This window comes from Oncorhynchus gorbuscha, linkage group LG04 (genome assembly GCF_021184085.1).
Source record: "Oncorhynchus gorbuscha isolate QuinsamMale2020 ecotype Even-year linkage group LG04, OgorEven_v1.0, whole genome shotgun sequence".
In the NCBI taxonomy this organism is placed as follows: Eukaryota; Metazoa; Chordata; class Actinopteri; order Salmoniformes; family Salmonidae; genus Oncorhynchus; species Oncorhynchus gorbuscha.
This window is the reverse complement of record NC_060176.1, coordinates 73215848-73237993: the sequence shown is the minus strand read 5'-3', so window position 1 is coordinate 73237993 and position 22146 is coordinate 73215848. Positions and strand designations below refer to the sequence as shown.

Genomic DNA, 22146 nt, shown 5'->3' with positions numbered 1-22146 from the left:
TTAAAATAAAGTGGTGATCCTAACTGACCTAAGAGAGGGAATTTTTACTAAGATGAATTGTCAGGAATTGTGAAAAACTGAGTTTAAATGTATTTGGCTAAGGTGTATGTAAACTTCCGACTTCAACTGTATCTACCCATAAACAGGCATCAGTTAGACCCTCCAGTATAACCTTACTACCAGGTATCCTAAGATTGCAATAGCTTAGTTTGAGAGGCACAAAGAGCAGCGTACTATATTTGCTTTGACCTAGGGAAATTGTGTTGAAACATGCATACACTGAGTATACAAAACATTCACCAGGTGAATCTAGGTGAAAGACAAATTGAGACATTTATTTATTTCACATTTATTTAACCAGGTAGGCAAGTTGAGAACAAGTTCTCATTTACAATTGCGACCTGGCAGACATGGATTGTGTTAGTATGCCATTCAGAAATGTGAATATATAGACAAAATATTTAAGTGCCTTTGAACAGGGTGTGGTAGTAGGTGCCAGGCGCAGCGATTTGTGTCAAGAACTGCAACGCTGCTGGGGTTTTCATGCTCAACAGTTTCCTGTGTGTATGAAGAATGGCCCACCAACCAAAGGACATCCAGACAACTTGACACAACTGTGGGTAGCATTTGAGTCAACATGGGAATTGAAGGAATGATGGATGGTGCTAAATACAGGGAAACCTGTTTCAGTCTTCCAGAGATTTGAGACTGGGACTGAGGTTCACCTTCCAGCAGGACAATGACCCTAAGCATACTGCTAAAGCAACACTAGAGTGGTTTAAGGGGAAACATTTAAATTTCTTGGAATGGCCTAGTCAAATCCCAGACTTCAACCCAATTGAGAATCTGTAGTATGACTTAAAGATTGCTGTACACCAGCGGAACCCATCCAACTTGAAGGAGCTGGAGCAGTTTTGCCTTGAAAAATGGACAAAAATCCCAATGGCTAGATGTGCCAAGCTTATAGAGACATACCCCAAGAGACTTGCAGCTGTAATTGCTGCAAAAGGTGGCTCTACAAAGTATTGACTTTGGGGGGGGGGGTGAATACTTATGCACGCTCATGTTTTCAGTTTTTGTTATTTATTATTTGTTTCACAATAAATAAATAAATTGCATCTTCAAAGTGGTAGGCATGTTGTGTAAATCAAATAATACTACAACCCCCGCCCCCCTAAAATCCATTTGAATTCCAGGTTGTTAGGCAACAAAATAGGAAAAATTCCATATACAGTGAGGGAAAAAAGTATTTGATCCCCTGCTGATTTTGTACGTTTGCCCACTGACAAAGAAAGGATCAATCTATAATTTTAATGGTAGGTTTATTTGAACAGTGAGAGACAGAAAAACACATGTCAAAAATGTTAGAACTTGATTTGCATTTTAATGAGGCCCCTCTGCAAAACATGACTTAGTACTTGGTGGCAAAACCCTTGTTGGCAATCACAGAGGTCAGACGTTTCTTGTAGTTGGCCACCAGGTTCACACATCTCAGGAGGGATTTTGTCCCACTCCTCTTTGCAGATCTTCTCAAAGTCATTAAGGTTTCGAGGCTAATGTTTGGCAACTCGAACCTTCAGATCCCTCCACAGATTTTCTATGGGATTAAGGTCTGGAGACTGGAGAAGCCACTCCAGGACCTTAATGTGCTTCTTCTTGAGCCACTCCTTTGTTGCCTTGGCCATGTGTTTTGGGTCATTGTCATGCTGGAATACCCATCCACGACCCATTTTCAATGCCCTGGCTGAGGGAAGGAGGTTCTCACCCAAGATTTGACGGTACATGGCCCCGTCTATCGTCCCTTTGATGCAGTGAAGTTGTCCTGTTCCCTTAGCAGAAAAACACCACCAAAGCATAATGTTTCCACCTCCATGTTTGACGGTGGGGATGCTGTTCTTGGGTCATAGGCAGCATTCCTCCTCCTACAAACACGGTGAGTTGAGTTGATGTCAAAGAGCTTCATTTTGGTCTCATCTGACCACAACACTTTCACAAACTTCAGACGGGCATGTATATGTGCTTTCTTGAGCGGGGGGACCTTGCGGGCGCTGCTGGATTTCAGTCCTTCACGGCGTGGTGTGTTACCAATTGTTTTCTTGGTGACTGTGGTCCCAGCTGCCTTGAGAACATTGACACGATCCTCCTGTGTAGTTCTGGGCGGATTCCTCACCGTTCTCATGATCATTGCAACTCCAAGAGGTGAGATCTTGCATGGAGCCCCAGGCCGAGGGAGATTGACGGTTCTTTTGTGTTTCTTCCATTTGCGAATAATCGCACCAACTGTTGTCACCTTCTCACCAAGTTGCTTGGCGATGGTCTTGTAGCCCATTCCAGCCTTGTGTAGGTCTACAATCTTGTCCCTGACATCCTTGGAGAGCTCTTTGGTCTTGGTCATGGTGGAGAGTTTGGAATCTGATTGATTGATTGCTTCTGTGGACAGGTGTCTTTTATACAGGTAACAAACTGAGATTAGGAGCACTCCCTTTAAGAGTGTGCTCCTAATCTCAGCTCGTTACCTGTATAAAAGACACCTGGGAGCCAGAAATCTTTTTGATTGAGAGGGGGTCAAATATTTATTTCCCTCATTAATTTTTTGTTGTTGTTATTCTGTCTCTCACTGTTCAAATAAACCTACCATTAAAATTATAGATGGATAATTTCTTTGTCAGTGGGCAAAAACATACAAAATCAGCAGGGGATCAAATACTTTTCCCCCTCACTGTATATAGCCACATGACTCACTGTCTGTAAGAGCGATCCATTTCCATGAACCTAATAAACGGTCTTGCAGAAGCAAAATAATGAAAGCCATAGAATTGGGCCACTTGAGCTCAAAGCGACTGGTAGAGTTTAAAGTCATTTAAGAACATTGACAGTGTTTCTCTCCTGCCCAGACTCAGAACTACAGCGGCCTTCAACTCTTGCTAGGAGAGACCATGTGTAGTCCTGCAGAGGCATCCTGCACATACACACACACACACTCCTGTGGTGAGGCGTGATTCAATTTCACAGCCTGACACATGCTTGCAATACACACACACCTCGGCAATCTGTCCCAGCAACATAATTCTCTGAGTCACAAGAATGTCTGCACTAGCCACTTCAGGGGAATATCCAGCAGTGACTTGTTTGTTTTGATGGTGATAAGTGTTTGTTTATTTGGTCCCGGGGGAGGGAGGGAAGGAAGGAAGAGCGAGAGAAGCACTTATAAATGAGACTCCACCTTCCCGTCCTAACACTGGCTTCTTAAAGACAGAGTGCCTACCATAACTATATACACATATACAATAACTGAAATGGACAGGCTAATACACACACACACACACATCAATCCCCACAGACGCAGATAAATGTACATGGATTCTGTAAAAATACACTAATACTCACATAGAACAGAATCACAACACTCCTTGACAATTGTCTTGTAAACAATAGACACACACACACACTTATATTCATGTACAAATACTGTAATCTCAAAAGTACACAAAAATAATAACAACAGATGTACATTACATCAACATGGACAAATTAAAACAAAAGTTTATAAGCACAAACAAATACTATCAAGAAACGCCTTTTCACAGACAATTTAGATGAAAAGACAGCCGACATCTGTAAAAACAGCCCACACAGCCAGCTGCAACTCCAGAGTATCTTCAGAAGTTTTTAATTTCTCCTCTTGAGCAAGGTTGTTAACAATTTACACAGTGGTTTTTTGACTACTTTCTACTCAGAGACAACATGAATCAAGCTGAGATTTGTTCTGGCTCTGTATTGCTGTCCATCTTATCATGCCAGAGTGCTACGTCTGAGTGAGCTGTGTTAGGTGAGTAGAGAAGGAGAGAAGGAAGAGAGAGAGAGAGGACAAGGTAGAGAGTGGTAAAACAGAGTGGTAACACAGAGTGCTAAAACAGAGTGCTAAAACAGAGTGGTAAAACAGAGTGGTAAAACAGAGTGGTAAAACAGAGTGCTAAAACAGAGTGCTAAAACAGAGTGGTAAAACAGAGTGCTAAAACAGAGTGCTAAAACAGAGTGCTAAAACAGAGTGGTAAAACAGAGTGCTAAAACAGAAAAACAGAGTGGTAAAACAGAGTGCTAAAACAGAGTGCTAAAACAGAGTGGTAAAACAGAGTGCTAAAACAGAGTGGTAAAACAGAGTGGTAAAACAGAGTGGTAAAACAGAATGGTAACACAGAGTGGTAAAACAGAATGGTAACACAGAATGGTAACACAGAATGGTAACACAGAGTGGTAACACAGAGTGCTAAAACAGAGTGCTAAAACAGAGTGCTAAAACAGAGTGCTAAAACAGAGTGGTAAAACAGAGTGGTAAAACAGAGTGGTAACACAGAGTGGTAAAACAGAGTGGTAACACAGAGTGTGAATGAGAACAGAGGGAGTTAAACATGATGTTAGAGATAGTGCATGGGAGGACAGTGTAGGATGTTAGAGTGAAAGGACAGAGTGGGCAGCAGGGAGAATGCAGAGAAAGTGAGGGCTGGGGGGAGGGGGCTGTTGCTAGGCTGTTGCTTGGCTGGCTGTCTGTCTCCTCCTGCACCCTCCTGGCTCCTGACTGGTGTCTTTCAAACGGAAGCTGGCTCAAGTCAAGGCATTTCACTGGTTCCTGAGACTAGAGCAGGCCTGCTCCTAGTCCTAACCACACCAGGACCCAAGCTGGGGCCAACGGGGGCGTGGGTGACCATACACAATGTCCCCTTTCTCTACCGCCTATCCCCATGCCCACTCCCTCTCCACAACTGCAGGGCACAACTGCGGTGCGACAGCCATGCAGGGCACAGTTGCAAAGACAAACAGAGTCCCATTATGATAGAACCCAGAGAGATCAAAATACACGCATGTAGTGGCCCTCACCATAACAACAGGATTCTGTATAGACTGAAGGCTTACTTACTGCATACACACAACCCTACAACCACACTCTAACACACACAACCACACTAACATACAAACACAACCGCACTAACACACACACACACACACACAACCCTACAACCACACTAACACACACACACACACACACACCCTACAACCGCACTAACACATACAACCCTACAACCACACTAACACACACAGCCACACGAACACCCACACACACAACCGCACGAACACCCCCACATAACCGCACTAACACCCCCACACACACCCACAACCGCACTAACACCCCCACACACACCCACAACCGCACTAACACACCCACAACCGCACTAACACCCCCACACACACCCACAACCGCACTAACACACCCACAACCGCACTAACACACCCACAACCGCACTAACACACCCACAACCGCACTAACACACCCACAACCGCACTAACACCCCCACACACCCACAACTGCACTAACACACCCACAACCGCACTAACACCCCCACACACACCCACAACTGCACTAACACCCCCACACATCCACAACCGCACTAACACCCCCACACACCCACAACTGCACTAACACACCCACAACCGCACTAACACCCCCACACACCCACAACTGCACTAACACACCCACAACCGCACTAACACCCCCACACACACCCACAACTGCACTAACACCCCCACACACACCCACAACCGCACTAACACATCCACAACCGCACTAACACCCCCACACACACCCACAACCACACTAACACCCCCACACACCCACAACTGCACTAACACACCCACAACCGCACTAACACCCCCACACACACCCACAACTGCACTAACACCCCCACACACACCCACAACCGCACTAACACACCCACAACCACACTAACACCCCCACAACCGCACTAACACCCCCACACACACCCACAACCGCACTAACACACCCACAACCACACTAACACCCCCACAACCGCACTAACACCCCCACAACCGCACTAACACCCCCACAACCGCACTGCTCTCTCTCACATATACTCAACCCTAACACACACCCGCACTCACACACATACGCACTAACACACAACCCTATCGCACTAACACACACCCGCACAACCCTACAACCACACTAACACACACACACACCTACAACCGCATTAACACATACAACCCTACAACCACACTAACACACACACACACACACCCGCACGAACACCCACACACACAACCACACGAACACCCCCACACAACCACACTAACACACAACCACACACACACCCACAACGGCACTAACACACCCACAACGGCACTAACACACCCACAACGGCACTAACACACCCACAACCGCACCCACAACAGCACTAACACCCCCACAACCGCACTAACACCCCCACACACACCCACAACCGCACTAACACACCCACAACTGCACTGCTCTCTCTCACACATACTCAACCCTAACACACACCCGCACTAACACACATACGCACACAACCGCACTAACACACAACCCTATCGCACTAACACACACCCGCACTCTCACACACACAACCGCACACACACAACCGCACTAACACACACAACCCTTCAACCGCACTAACACACACACACACACACAGCCGCATACAACTGCACAAACACACACACACATAAACACACACACACACGCACACGCACACCTACAACAGCGGTAACACTAACACAACCGCACAACACACACACACAACCATTAACACATACAACCCTACAACCACACAACACACACACACACACACACACACACACAACACCCACACACACAACCAAACTAACAACCGCAACACCCAACCGCACAACAACCACACTAACACACAACCAACACACACACCCCCTACAACAGCACTAACACACCACAACCCTAAACCGCACAACCCTACAACCGCACTAACACACCCACACCTACAACCGCATTAACACATACAACCCTACAACCCACTAACCGCACACACAACAGCACTAACACCCCACACACAACCGCACGAACACCCCCACACACACACACTAACACACAACCACAACACACCCACAACTGCACTAACACACCCACAACATACACAACCCTAACACACCCACAACCGCACCCAAACAGCACTAACACGCCCACAACCGCACTAACACACAACCCACAACCGCACTAACACACCCCAACTGCACTGCTCTCTCACACACAACCGCACACACACACCCGCACTAACACACACAACCCTTCAACCGCACTAACACACACACACACATACACACAACCGCATACAACTGCACAAACACACACACACACGCACACGCACACAACCCTTCAACCGCACAACAGCACAACACACACACAGCCGCAACAACTGCACAAACACACAACCACACAAACACACACACACAACAGCAACACACACACACAACCGCACAAACACACAACCGCACAAACACACACACACACACACACACACACACACACACACACACAACCAAACTAACAACCGCACTGTCACACACACAACCGCACTAACACACACACACACACACACACAACCACACTAACACAACCACACACACCCCTACAACAGCACTAACACACACACAACCCTACAACCGCACAACCCTACAACCGCACTAACACACTCGCACACGCACTTGCACTAACACACACACAACTGCACTAACACACCCACAACCGCACTGCTCTCTCACAGATACTCAACCCTAACACACACCCGCACTCACACACACACGCACACAACCGCACTAACACACACACACACACACACACACACACAACCCTATCGCACTAACACACACCTGCACTCTCTCACACACAACCGCACACACACAACCGCACTAACACACACAACCCTTCAACCGCACTAACACACACACACACATACACAGCCGCATACAACTGCACAAACACACACACGCGCACACACACACTCACACCCCTACAACAGCGGTAACACACACACACACAAAACACACACACACACAACCAACACACACACAACCAAACTAACAAACGCACTGTCACACACACAACCACACTACCACACACACACACAACCACACTAACACAACCACACACACACCCTACAACAGCACTAACACACACACAACCCTACAACCGCACAACCCTACAACCGCACTAACACACACGCACACGCACCTGCACTAACAAACACACCTGCACTCACACACTAACACACACACACACACTAACTCACTAACACACAAACTCACTAACACACACACACAAACTCACTAACACACAAACACACACACACACACACCCTCACTAACACACACAATCCGACAACCGCACTAACACACACACAACCGCACTAACACAGACCCGCACGCACACAGACACACGCACACACACAGACACACATTATATATCCAGCTACACCAAAGGTTTATCTAGGATGGCTTAGCACACCTTCTGTGCGGAAGGCAGGTCTGGGATCAGTTAAGCTGCTTCCACAACCTGACAGCTGAACCAACACTGGGAGAGGAGACCCTGGATCTCCCTGCTGACTGGACGTGAATGAATTAATGGATGGATGGGTGCATGGTTGGATGAATGGAGGAATGAATGTGTGGATGGACCTTTCTAGTAGCTTTGAGCGTACACCATCACTTTTACTCTTCTGGGTCTTAAACCAAGTAAACAACCAATAAATCAACAAGTATATCAACAAAAACAGAGTTGACCTCCTAAATACATGATGGCCTAGTACTCAGCATACCAGGACCAGCAGGGACAGCCTTCATATCGGTCTTGTTAATCTACATTATGGAACATGTTTATTAATCACGGCCCACCAATACACCACATATCAAAATGAACCATGTAGGTAACTGTGGTGACACCATACCATTGTGACAAGGTCAAGGAAACAAAAGTATCCCTTTAACAGTACAGGGTATTCCACCTACAATGGACTATTGTGTGTAACCTACTTTTCATTGCTTTTGTTGCACACAACAGTGGTCAGTGTATCATCACAGCGGATAAGACAGGGAGAAGCTGCTCCATGCCATTGTTGTGTTGCTCAGCCTGGGTAGGGCTGGCTGGGTGTTACTGGGGTTACTTGTTGGGTCAACTAATCCTCTCTGTCCCTGAGCAGCTGATCTGTGATCTTTCTAATATCTCGGCAAACAGAGGCAGCATCCAGTGGAATAACAAGGGCAGAGGTACAGAGGCGAGGAGATGGGAGAGGAACGGAGGAGGAGGAGATGGGAGGAGACCGAACGGGAGGGGAGGAGATGGGAGAGGAACGGAGGAGGAGATGGGAGACCGAACGGGAGGGGAGGAGATGGGAGAGGAACGGGGGAGGAGGAGATGGGAGAGGAACGGAGGAGGAGGAGATGGGAGAGGAACGGAGGAGGAGGAGATGGGAGGAGACCGAACGGGAGGGGAGGAGATGGGAGAGGAACGGGGGAGGAGGAGACCGAACGGGAGGGGAGGAGATGGGAGAGGAACGGAGGAGGGGAAGATGGGAGGAGACCGAACGGGAGGGGAGGAGATGGGAGAGGAACGGAGGAGGGGAAGATGGGAGAGGAATGGAGGAGGAGGAGATGGGAGGAGACCGAAAGGGAGGGGAGGAGATGGGAGAGGAATAGAGGAGGAGGAGATGGGAGGAGACCAAACGGGAGGGGAGGAGATGGGAGAGGAACAGAGGAGGAGGATATTGGAGGGAAACGGAGGAGGACATGGGAGGGGACCGAACGGGAGGGGAGGAGATGGGCGAGGAACGGGGGAGGAGGAGATGGGAGGAGACCGAACGGGAGGGGAGGAGATGGGAGAGGAACGGAGGAGGAGGACATGGGAGGAGACCGAACAGGAGGGGAGGAGATGGGAGAGGAATAGAGGAGGAGGAGATGGGAGAGGAACGGAGGAGGAGTAGATTGGAGGAGACCAAACGGGAGGGGAGGAGATGGGAGAGGAATAGAGGTGGAGGAGAAGATGGAAGAGAAACGGAGGAGGAGGAGAAGATGGAAGAGAAACAGAGGAGGAGGAGATGGGAGAGGAACGGAGGAGGAGGAGACGATGGAAGAGGAACCAAGGGTAGAGGAGGAGATGCTCGGGGCTCCCGAGTGGCACTGTGGTCTAAGGCACTGCATCTCAGTGCTAGAGGAGTCATTACAGACCCTGGCGCATACACACACATACAATGTGGTACAGTATGTTTCCAAAAAAGATCAGAACAGAGTAGTAAGGTTCTTCAATGAAAAGAACACCCTCCCTACAGTCAAACATGGGGAGGTTTGATAATGCTGTGGGGTTGCGTTGCTGCCTCTGGTACCGGGGGCCTTGAATGTGAGTAACACATCATGAAATCAGCAGATTATAAAAGGTGATTTGGAGTCCAATGTTCAACCCAGTGTCCAAAAACTATGTCTCAATTGAAAGTTGTGGGTCTTCCAGCAGAACAACAACCCCAAACACACATCAAAAAGCTCCCAGGAACGGTTCAAGAAGAAACACTGGACTATTCAGGAATGGCTGACAAAGAGTCGAAATCTGAAAACATATCCACTACCTATGGCGAGAGCTGAAAACCCATCCATTATCTATGGCGAGAGCTGAAAACACATCCATTATCTATGGTGAGAGCTGAAAACACATCCATTACCTATGGCGAGAGCTGAAAACCCATCCATTATCTATGGCGAGAGCTGAAAACACATCCATTACCTATGGTGAGAGCTGAAAACACATCCATTATCTATGGCGAGAGCTGAAAACACATCCATTACCTATGGCGAGAGCTGAAAACACATCCATTACCTATGGTGAGAGCTGAAAACACATCCATTATCTATGGCGAGAGCTGAAAACACATCCATTATCTATGGCGAGAGCTGAAAACACATCCATTATCTATGGCAAGAGCTGAAAACACATCCATTATCTATGGCGAGAGCTGAAAACCTATCCATTATCTATGGCGAGAGCTGAAAACAGCAGTTGGTGGAGGGCACCCCCTCAAACGTGAAAGAATTAGAGCAGTTTGCTGAAAAGTGAGCCCAATTGCCAGTAGAAAGGTGCAGGAAGCTACAAGAAGCATTTGTCAGGAGTCATCTTGGCCAACAGCTGTGCAAACAAGTACTAGTTTCAGGGTGCCAATATGGACAACATCCATGTTAATTGTATTTATTTTCTGAATTACATTTCTAAACTTAAGTTTGCAAAAATACTATTTATTCTTCAATGTTGAAAATCCAATAAGGTGTGGAGATCAAATGTTTTTTGTTTTTTATTTCAACTTTAGAAGAAATGGAGAATTATTTAAGAAAAGTGCAAGGGTGACCTATCATATAGTGTATTTGACCTTAGACAGAACTCTGGGCCACAGGCTAATTATAGCCATTTAGGGCCCTCCCCTCTGCCTGTGACCCCCAGTAAAAGGACAGGGGGGCATGGGACTGTGGCCAGTGACTTGGAGGACAGAGCCCTGGAAAGCACACTCACTAATGCAGTCACTCAGGCATCTCCACTATATCTATCAATGATCTACAGTGTGTGTGTCGCTCTGGATAAGAGCGTCTGCTAAATGACTTAAATGTAATGTAAATGTAATGTAAATGTGTGTGTGTGTGTGTGTGTGTGTGTGTGTGTGTGTGTGTGTGTGTGTGTGTGTGTGTGTGTGTGTGTGTGTGTGTGTGTGTGTGTGTGTGTGTGTGTGTGTGTGTGTGTGTATCATGCTGACCCCTCTATTGGGAACCATTTGTTTCACTGGGCTGTTTCCTGTTCCCATCAGCAGGCAGTGGGCTGGGAATTCCTGCATTCCGTAGACAAAAGGGCTTCACAGCGCTCTCACTGACTAGGTGTTTTACTGTGGCCCTTAGGAGCGTCATAACTGAGGTGAGCGAGAGAGCCATGAAAAACAAGAATCACAGCTCAGAGGAACCAAGAATGTGGTGATTCCTATTTTAAAAAGGAACTTGTTAAAGGGTAGGTAACATAAACGTAACCTCATGCAACATATGTATTTACATTAGTATACGCATCAAAAGTCCTGATGCAAAATTACACCTATTTTTCAAGTTATTACATGAAACTGATCAGAATTCCAAAGAATGCCAAAGTCATGCCAGAAAATGTTTTGCGGGGTGTGACATTATATGAAGGATCCGGCAAGCTAGCCGATTCCCTATAATATAAACTTCAACAGAAATAACTTCAAATGTATGTTGAACAAAAATATAAACACACAACATATGTAAAGTGTTAGTCCCATGTTTCATGAACCGAAATAAAAGGTCCCAGAAATGATGAAAGTCCAACAAAGCTGTTGCCAGGGAATTGAATGTTAATTTCTCTACCGTAAGCTGACTCCAACATCAATTTTGAGAATTTTGCAGTATGTCCAAAATCAGCCTCACAACCGCAGACCACGCACCAGCCCAGGGACCTCCACATCCGGCTTCTTCACCTGCGGGATCGTCTGAGACCAGCAACCAGAACAGCTGATGAAACTGTGGATTTGCACAACTGAATCATTTTTGCACAAACTGTCAGAAACGGTCTCAAGGAAGCTCATCTGTGTGCTCGTCGTCCTCACCAGGGTTTTGACCGAACTGCAGTTCGGTGTTGTAAAGGTCTTTAGTGGGAAAATGCTCACCTTCGATGGCCACTGGTATGCTGGAGAAGTGTGCTCTTCATGGATGAATACCAGTTTCAACTGTACCGGGCAGATGGCAGACAACGTGTATGGAATCGTATGGGCGAGCGGTTTGCTGATGCCAATGTTGTGAACAGAGTGCCCCATGGTGGCGGTGGGGTTATGGTATGGGCAGGCATAAGCTACGGACAACGAACACAATTGCATTTTGTCAGCCATCACTGTAAAATTAATTTGTTCTTAACGGACTTGCCTAGTTAAATAAAGGTTCAGTTTGAAAAAATATATCAATGTCAATTTGAATGCGACGAAATCCTGAGGACCATAGTTTTATGGCATTCATCCGCCGCCATCACCTCATGTTTCAGCATAGTAATGTCGCAACAATCTGTACACAATTCCTGGAAGCTGAAAATGTCCCAGTTCTTCCATGGCCTGCATACTCACCAGACATGTCACAGATTGAGCATGTTTGGGATGCTCTGGATCTATGTGTACGACAGCGTGTTCCAGTTCTCACCAATATCCAGCAACTTTGAACAGCCATTGAAGAGGAGTGGGACAACATTCCACAGGCCTCAATTAACAGCCTGGTCAACTCTATGCAAAGAGTGTCACAATGTATGAGGCAATGGGCACACTAGATACTGACTGGTTTTCTGATCCATGTCCCTACCTTTAAGGTAACCATGACCAACAGACGCATATTTCCCATTAATGTGAAATGTATTGATTAGGGCCTAATGAAATTATTTCAATTGACTGATTTCCTTATATTAACTGTAACTCAGTAAAATCTTTGAAATTGTCGCATGTTGCGTTTATATTTTTGTTCACTGTATATATGTATAACTTTGAGCTGGATTGCCTGTCTTTGCAATTCGTATATTCTGGTAATAGACGCCCAATGGGCGTTGTTGGTGCCCCCTTGTGTACTAAGCCGGTAATACCGTAAATCCCAGTGTGAGAGAAGGACGGTATGAGGGTACGCGGATAGGAAAATCTGGTTACAGCCCAAACCTACCACCTAAACAGTTATCAAATAATGTTACTGGTATATGCAGTTATATCTTTGCCAGCCAGCTATAGCTAGTTATTTTGCCAGGGACCTCACGATACAATATTATCATGATACTTTGGTGCCAATATGATATTTATTGAGATTCCCATGATTCTATTTCTATTGCAATTCGATACAAGGATTTTATTGTGTTCCAAACATATTGCTCACCATATGTCTGCTGCAGAGGCACAAGAGAGAGCCATGAGAAAACTAGTTGAGATCAGTCATAGAAATAAAAGAGCTGAAAATAAAATTGGCTCCCTGTTAAAAAAAAAGAGAACAAACTGTGAAAGAAAAATACTGGAGTTTTTGTGCAGGTACAGCCAACTAGCCTAGTAGTAAGCCAGAGGACACCAACTAGTCTAGCACAGGCAAGAACCCACAAAACACAACAACAACAAATCCAGCAGATAGAGAGAAGAGTTATCTCATCCTTGTGGGTATTATTACTGCAACCATCAACAACAAACCTTCTTACATTTACATTTAAGTCATTTAGCAGACGCTCTTATCCAGAGCGACTTACAAATTGGTGCATTCACCTTATGACATCCTTGGCATATTTAGCTTTTTAAAAAGCTGTTGGGTCTGAAATGTAAACTAAACTAGCTACAGATGACGGAAAACTAAAACAACTCACCTCGCTTGACTACCAAATGCACAGGAGAAGAGGAGATGCACTTTGTTGAATTCATTTATATTGTTTCATCTTCATGGATGTACATAGTAGTTCACCAATACCAACACAAGGGCTTGAATGTAATTACATACTAGCGTGGCTAGTAGCTAACATTAGCCAGTTGGAGCTAGCTAGGTAGCACCAGTTCTCCACATGACATTTACAATAGTGCATTGTGGGTAGTTCCGAAAATATGTTGACTACAACTAAGTTACTAAGTCATTGACCACACTACATTGTTACTTTGGTGAGTAAAAACTCATGCTATCTACCCTTTAAAACCTGAACAAACAGGGATGTTGTAAGGAGGGTAAGGAGTGTCTACCTGGATGACTAAAAACAAACCATAACTTGCTGTGAGCCGAAGCATTGACGTACTCTGATTATGTAAAGGTCTGGAATGCTGGCTCTGACCCTCTGGGTGTGTTCTCTTGTTCTATGTAAGCACAGCAGCTCAGGACAGCTGCCCACCAATGACCAATGTCTTACCATTATAACTCCAGGAACTAAGCTGAGAACTCATGTTTGCACCTTGGACAGATACAAGCCTCCCAGACAGCAACAAGGGGGAAGTTTACTGTTTTTAGTCATCCAGAGGACTCTTCTAAACTACCAACCTTTAGGGCAAATGATGGTCTGCTACAGCTTATGGAGGCCACGCTGCAGCACACGGAGAACTCAGCATGGAGTTGTAGTGGGTCGCACAGCTCTACCACATATATATAATCGATTCCAGCAACCCACCCAGACAGGGAAACCATTGAGGACACTGAAGAGAAACACAAGCCTGTTTACTGAGATCCTACACTGACAACCCAGTTGGGATCTCTTTGTTGAGAGTGTATCTGCCACTGCTTTCTGCCAGCATAGAACACAGATTCAGCATGTAGACTGACTGGCTTTTTCCAGTTTGTTTGTGAAGTAAACAAGTCAGTGGCTCAAAGGAAGCTCTTTCATAGAGTATAAATGAGTGGTTTGAGACTGATTGACATCTGGTGACTGGGATGAAAGGGTACAACTCGTGAGAGCATCCGTGATGATTCTGTAATGGCTGAGGGATTGAGGGATTGAGGAATCAACAGGGAGGCAGGGAACATCAGGGGCAAAGCCGGTGTTATAAATTCTCTTCTGGACACAAAGGAGACCCATCTGGGTGGGGGTGTCCGTGTGTGGTATTGTTCTTCTATCCTCATGGGGACCTGAAACCCCCAAATGTCCCCACGGGGATAGTAAAATGAGGGAACATTTCCCAGGTCTCCATGAAGACAAAGGCTATTTTCATTTTAGGGGTTAGGTTTAGGGTTAGAATTAGGGTTAAGGGTTAGGTTTAGGGTTAGAATTAGGGTTAAGGGTTAGGTTTAGGGAAAATGGGATTTTGAATGGAAATAAACTTTAGGTCCCCAAGAGGATAGAAGAACAAGTGTATGTTTGTGTGTATGCGTGTGCCCATTAGACACCCACTGTTCTATTAAAAAGTCATGTTGTCCATCGTATACCCAAATGGACCAACTGGCTTTCTGTTTGGGCCAGATTAACTAAGACACAGCTCTATGAGTAGTGGAGGTGAGATGCCAACCTGTGCCATGTTGATACTACTGCCCCAACACAACACCCTTCAGGTCCCACAGTTGCAGAGGCTGACACTTCCATTGTTACTTAAATGGTGGGTCACGACCTTCAATGGGTTTGAATATATTTGTTTTATTGTAATAAAATACTCCAGTCTGAACTTAAACAACTAAAACCAGGTAGAAAGTGTGTAAAAATTATAATGAACCTATATTTTTTAATAATTTAACCTCTATACTAGTATTTAAAATATAGAGTTATTAGCAGTGCTAACTCACGGATGTGGTTGATTTTGTGGTCTCAAACCAGTGAGCTTAACATTATGGGCAAAATTGAATTATTGACAATAAAAAAAGAAGGGACTGTTGTCATATAATTGGTACATTTACTATCAATATAGAATTAAACATAGTTTTCCAGATTTCAACAACTAAAAACTAAAAATCACCATGCGAATATTGGATGACAGAAAACCTGGTTCAAGGTCCCAAGGTAAAACCAGTAGATGACACGCTCCTAACACACAACAGCTGCAGAGCTAACATAGTTTCACAATAGAGCAGCCAAGCGTCCAAAAATGTTACATTAGAATTTCCTTTTGATATTCCCTGTATGATTTCCAATGGCCATGTGTCTCCTGCCTCTCTCTTCAGATTAAAGCCTCCATGCAGTGTTTTAATGTTATTTTTAAATCATCACTGTATGTCTAATAAATCACTGTGTGTGTTTATTTAGTGAAAATAACTCCAAAATATAATTGTAATAATTTAGTTCCCCGAGGATCTTTTGGCCATTGAAATGCTGTTTGATTGTGTGGGAGAAATAAATCAGAATATATTTACATACACAGCCCTGATTGGCTTATAGGATGGTCTAGAGCCCTCTCTCTTACCCAGATGAATGGTCATTGGTCTATTATAAATCAGATCAGATTGTGATGTCATGATCTGGGCTAAAAACTCCACCCCACCTGAACAGGCAGACATTTCTGCCATCTTTTCAAACAGCTCATACACAAAAAGGGCATAATCATAATTTTCACAATTTCAGGGTGTTATTTTAACCTTCTAAGTGCAGAAATATCCAATGCCCCTTTAGTTCAGACACTCTGCTCATCAAAGAACAGACACATTGTGTTCTCTGTGAGGTGGACTGTAATGCTCAGCTTAGTCCCAAAATGACTAAATTGTTATGTATAATGTTCACATCAACGATATAACACTGACTACATAAGAACCAGTACAGTCCTATTTCACTTGGCAATTGATACGTATTGCATCATTAGGCCTCTTCCTTTTCATCTCTCTTTCCCTGTCACACGCACCCACGTTTACCCCGTTGGGGACTTGTGAGTCCCACACATACAGCATGCAGCTGCAGATAGAGTGTTTAGTACGCTGGGTTAGAGAGTAAGTAACTGTACATGACTTGGTGTTTTCTGTTCACTCTCAATGAGAACTTCTGGAGACCACACCATAGTAAGCATGACACCTTGGTCAGGGACATTATTCAGCCAGCCCCTCCTAACTCTTAATATGTAAAAGCAGCGGAGCTGGGAACTCACTCAGTAAACTGGCTCATGTAGTCTACTGTATGTACACAGTTCAGTGGAAAGTCGGAAAGTGAGCGCCTGTACACGCTGGTCCCTGCCACATCAGATACTGTCTGAGATAGACCACAGCTTACTCGCTCTCCCTGTCTATTGCCACCCTATGATTTGTACACCTACACTTCAAAATATAACTTAACTGAAACGCCCTGCTTGACTTCGACTAGCAGGTGAAAGAAGAGCTAGGACATCAGCTCCTGTGAGAGGCGCTGGGAATCAGTTGTGACAGTGATAGCTTCCATAAAAGTGCAGTCAACCTTTGGGGACGGTCTACGTTACATACCTGTAAACTCAGGGCAATCTGGCGAATATACATCATGTTCAGGTCCTCCAAAATGCGCAGTTTGTCCTCCATGTCAGCGTATCTGTCCATTGGCATCCCTCGAAGAAATATCCACAAATTGAGGTAGCCTATGATTGAAGGTTTTCACTTCCACGCCCCCCTTTTAAAATGAATTTGTTACAAATGTGAGGCGTTTAAGGGAGCTGAGAACTCAAATTCCCAAGGAAAAAAATGCTACGAACGCTTATGGTGGCAAATGAAAAACTTAGCAGACAGTAACATGAAGATTTAGAGAAAATACTAATTTTGAGAATGTACTGTTAGATAAAGTACTGGAGGCGCGCAGCGGTCTCCAAATCCAATGCGCAAAGAGCATACGCCATAAACTTTTTGTCTTTCGAACTATTCAAACCAGTTTCTCTGTTAAAACTGCACAGCACTGACTTTTCCGCGAACCAAAGAGGTAGAGAGACGTGTGCGAGCGCCCTAACAGTATACAGTAACACTGTTCATAAAACATACAGCTAGTCCACAGTGCATTTTCTTGGCTACTTCTTTTCAAGAAACAAAGGGCCTCTCAAACACCCACAGTCAACACCCCTCCTGGGCAGTTGCGGAAAGAATGGTCCTTTTTAATGCAATTATTCTCTTTGTGTCCTTGCGTCCTGATTGTGAGGGTGCCGTCTGTCCACTGTGACAAGACCTCTCCGCAAAAGGGCATCGCCTCCGCGAGAACGAACAGCACAGCAACCCCACTGTGCGCAATAATCGCTACAGGAGCCGGGGGAACTCGCGCTAAATTAACCCGTACAACGCGCCTCTCGAAACGGAGCATTAAACACAAAGTGGGAGAAAAAAAGAAAGAAAGAGACTCCACTCCCTTTAAAATAAACAAATACGAAATACCAAACAATTAAATGGGCATCTGAAAAAAGGGAAGTGGCGAGGGGGATAGCTTTGTTCTTTTCAGACACTTGATAACAAGTGATATTAAAACCGTGTCAGATGGCGCATTACCACACTTAGATAAAACAAGAAAAAAATATGCCCAACCTAACAGCAAATGAAAGGCTAACCCCTGAAAACCTCGCTATCGTAAGGCAACGGTGACAATGAATGAGATGTGAAAAATATCTGAATTATTCATATTTTAAGAGTGGATATCGTTCGTTTCTGTATATTCACGGACGAGAGGGAACTATTATGCATAATGTCGGACACCGGGGCTTTTGGGATGGTCAATTAAAATGCATATTTGACAATACAAGTCCCGTATGACATAAACCTTTCCATTGCTTATTTAATAATGTATTATAGACTATTCAGGAAAACCCTGTCAATTTAAAAAGAGGCGTCCTCAAACGGAAAACAGGCTAATGGATGGAATTCTCCAATTTAAATATAACAACAAAACATTTGCTAGTATCATTAATGAAATTGTGAAAACTATCAGTTGAAACTATAGGTCTATTACTGAATTTGATACTCTAAAAATAGTCTACAATTTAGGGCTTCCAATCGATGGGAAGTGTATTTACAAGTTGTAGCCTAATAAATAGGCTACAATTTGGCCTTGCAATCGAAGTGTATTTCCAAGTAGTAGCCTATTAAATATGTCAGGCGTATATGTTTATGAGAAAAACATGTGTTTTCCAAGCATCAGTGAATTTATTAACAATATAACTTTCCTGTGTTTTCTCAGTTCACGCAGCCAAATGTTGGTGCCCATTCTTCAACTCTTGAAGCGCTGGCTCTCTGACTTGCACAGTTATAGTTATTTCTAGGTGTTCCTCTTCACCAGTGGAACTTCGGAGTCCTGAATTGAGAAAATCCCAAAGCTAAAACGTTCTAGAGTCCACTTTCTGCCAAATGTTCCTCTCGTTTTCCTCTGAGAAACTTCTGGGGTTATGTCTTCTGTGTTCTTCAAAACAGTAACGAAATGGAGATGGCTGAAATCAAGAAAACTGCTCCCAAATCCGGGCCGATCCCACCATAATTTTCTGTCTCCTGTCTCATTTGCGCGCGTCCTGTATCGGGTCCAGGCGTTCCAGTGAATTACAGATGATGTGCCAGTGCATCTGGTGTGTGTGTCCTTCCATGTGGCGTGGGAGAGACCGCAATAACTACAAGCGAAGCCCCTCACAGGAAACTGGGGTCATCTCGCGCACAACTCTCACGACCTTCTTACACACATTTATTCCTCTGTTGTTCACAAGCACTACAAAATAAAAACACATATGCACGCAAAATTCCCTGCACCCCCCCCAAAAAAAAAACACACACACTTCAATGTCATCCTCACTCTTTCATACAAACACAAATTTGCTAACGTGAATGTTATACTCTAGGGTTTACAAGGCAGGGATAAGGTACAAATCTGAAAACAAATCAACTGTACTAAGCCCCCCCCCCACCTCCCACCACAGAGCACAGGAGCAGTAGCTCACCAGGTCATTTCCCCAAGAAAAGCCTTCAGCCTGAAGTTTAAACTACCCAGTTAATCTTCCTCAGACACTGGCTATGTACAGTAAGAAAATAGATGTATTGTTCTAGTGGAGGGAGGTGGAAAGATAAATAGTGGATTAGAATGCACTGGAGGGAGGGTGTTGAGTGTTTATGAAAACAGCCTGTGACTGGTTCAGAGGTTAAACCTCCAGGTACCTCCTAGCAGTTCCACCAGGAACTCTATCTGACATGTGGAACTCTGCAGCAGCAGGTTGGGAAAAAATCCTGTATGTAAGTCACTTGTCAAAACTTCAAAACCATAGTACTAAAACAACATTAGAATGTTAAAACACAAACACTCTTAAACAAGGGAAAGAATCCTCTGCATAGTGCTCTCAGAGGCAGGAGAGAACACCTATTCTCATCTCTCAAGGCTTCTTTCTGCTGAGAAGAGTTCCAATGCTAGCGGGAGGTGTGTGAAGTCACTCCATTGCCCATTCAGGCATTAGGGCACATCTTTAGATCATGGATTCATGTGATTCTAGGACTTCGAGGCAGTGAAATCTATAGACTCTTTTGATGGAAAAGGTCACATACACAGAGCCAAGAACTATTCTAGAATTGTAGCATCAGAACTAATCAGTTGCTTCTTTTACATTACAGAACCATTATATTATAATGTACCTGTGTCTATGTTCACCATATTTGATCAAATAGGAGAACATGTGGAAAATATGATGACCATGTCCCAAGGTGAGATGGGCCGAGAAAGAGAGAGAATCTTATCACATAACACACACATTCCTAAGTGTGCCAGTCCAGCTTGCCCTGGACCTTACATAACAGCCTGGGATATTGGGCTGTGTTCACAATGCCCGGCGTGCTCTGTGTTCCTGAGCGGATGTGTAGAGTAATATGGGACATTTCCTGTCTGTAATCAGCAGGGTGGAACACACGGCCAGTTGGCCAGTCAATAGGTAGTGGCTATTAGCTACAGACTAGCCAGAGCTTTGTTCCTCACCTGATTAAACTCCACATGATCTAGAGGTCGAAGACTATGATTGATATAGTCTTCGATATTATGAATCAGGTGTTTTAGTGTGGGGTCGAAACAAAATCCTGCATACACTGGAGCCCTTCAAGAGCAGGGTTGGCCAGTCACTGCTATGGATACATTGGTAGGGGATGAAGGGATGGCAGCTAAGAAGATAAAGGGAGAGTCTCCACTGTCCACTGTGTAACTTTAGCACATTAAACATTAACCAACCAGCATGATTGAATTGGATTCTTTCACATGAGGAGAGAAACCCCCTGTTGGTTTGACCGTTTACTGTTCAGGTCATCAGTCAACCTACTGAATCATAGGTTAGATGGGCCTGTCTAAAACCCAGTCCAATTCTTATCTCTGGCACAATTATTGGCAAAAGAGGCAATGTTGATTGGTCAAATGAACAATTATTGATTTTTTTAAAAATAGGGCTTCCTGTGTAAACACAGTCAGAGTAGGAAAGGGAGTACAGATACATTGTCACAACTTCTACCGAAGTCGGTTCCTCTCCGTGTTCAGGCGGTCAACGTCACCGGTTTTCTAGCCACAATCAATCTATTTTTCATGTTCCATTTGTTTTGTCTCACCTGGTTTCAATTGGTTTCATCTGGTTTCAATTCCCTAATTACATGTTGTATATGTTCCCTCTGTTTCCCCCATGTCCTTGTCGGGAATTGTTTATTGTAAGTACGTGTGTTTTATGTGACTGGTGCGATACAGGTTTCATGTCCATGTGTTTTGTTATTTTTGTATGCCGGTAGTTATGTACATTAACCGGCTCCGGCTATTTTCTAAGTTCTGCTCTCCTGCGTTTGACTTCCATGCTACCAGTTACACACCCCTGACATATATGGGGATTTGTCGAACTGACCAAGTTGCAAAGGTCCAAAATACTTGAGGGTATTTCT

At 44.7% G+C, this 22146-nt stretch overlaps 1 protein-coding gene across 8 annotated transcripts in view; it reads right to left on the bottom strand.

Annotated features, from left to right (window-relative positions):
- The window catches only part of rtkna (rhotekin a), a 105133-nt gene that overhangs the window by 42445 nt on the left and 40542 nt on the right, over window positions 1-22146 (bottom strand). Inside the window, exon 1 of one of the 8 annotated variants that reach the window (XM_046348023.1) lies at window positions 17746-19808. The exons of 6 other annotated variants lie outside the window; for them this stretch is intronic. In XM_046348023.1, the coding sequence (XP_046203979.1) occupies window positions 17746-17841 (96 nt within the window). In that variant the 5' untranslated portion in view covers window positions 17842-19808. Of the gene's footprint in view, window positions 1-17745; window positions 19809-22146 lie in introns of those variants that run through there. One more of the 8 variants, XM_046348028.1, reaches the window with a different exon arrangement.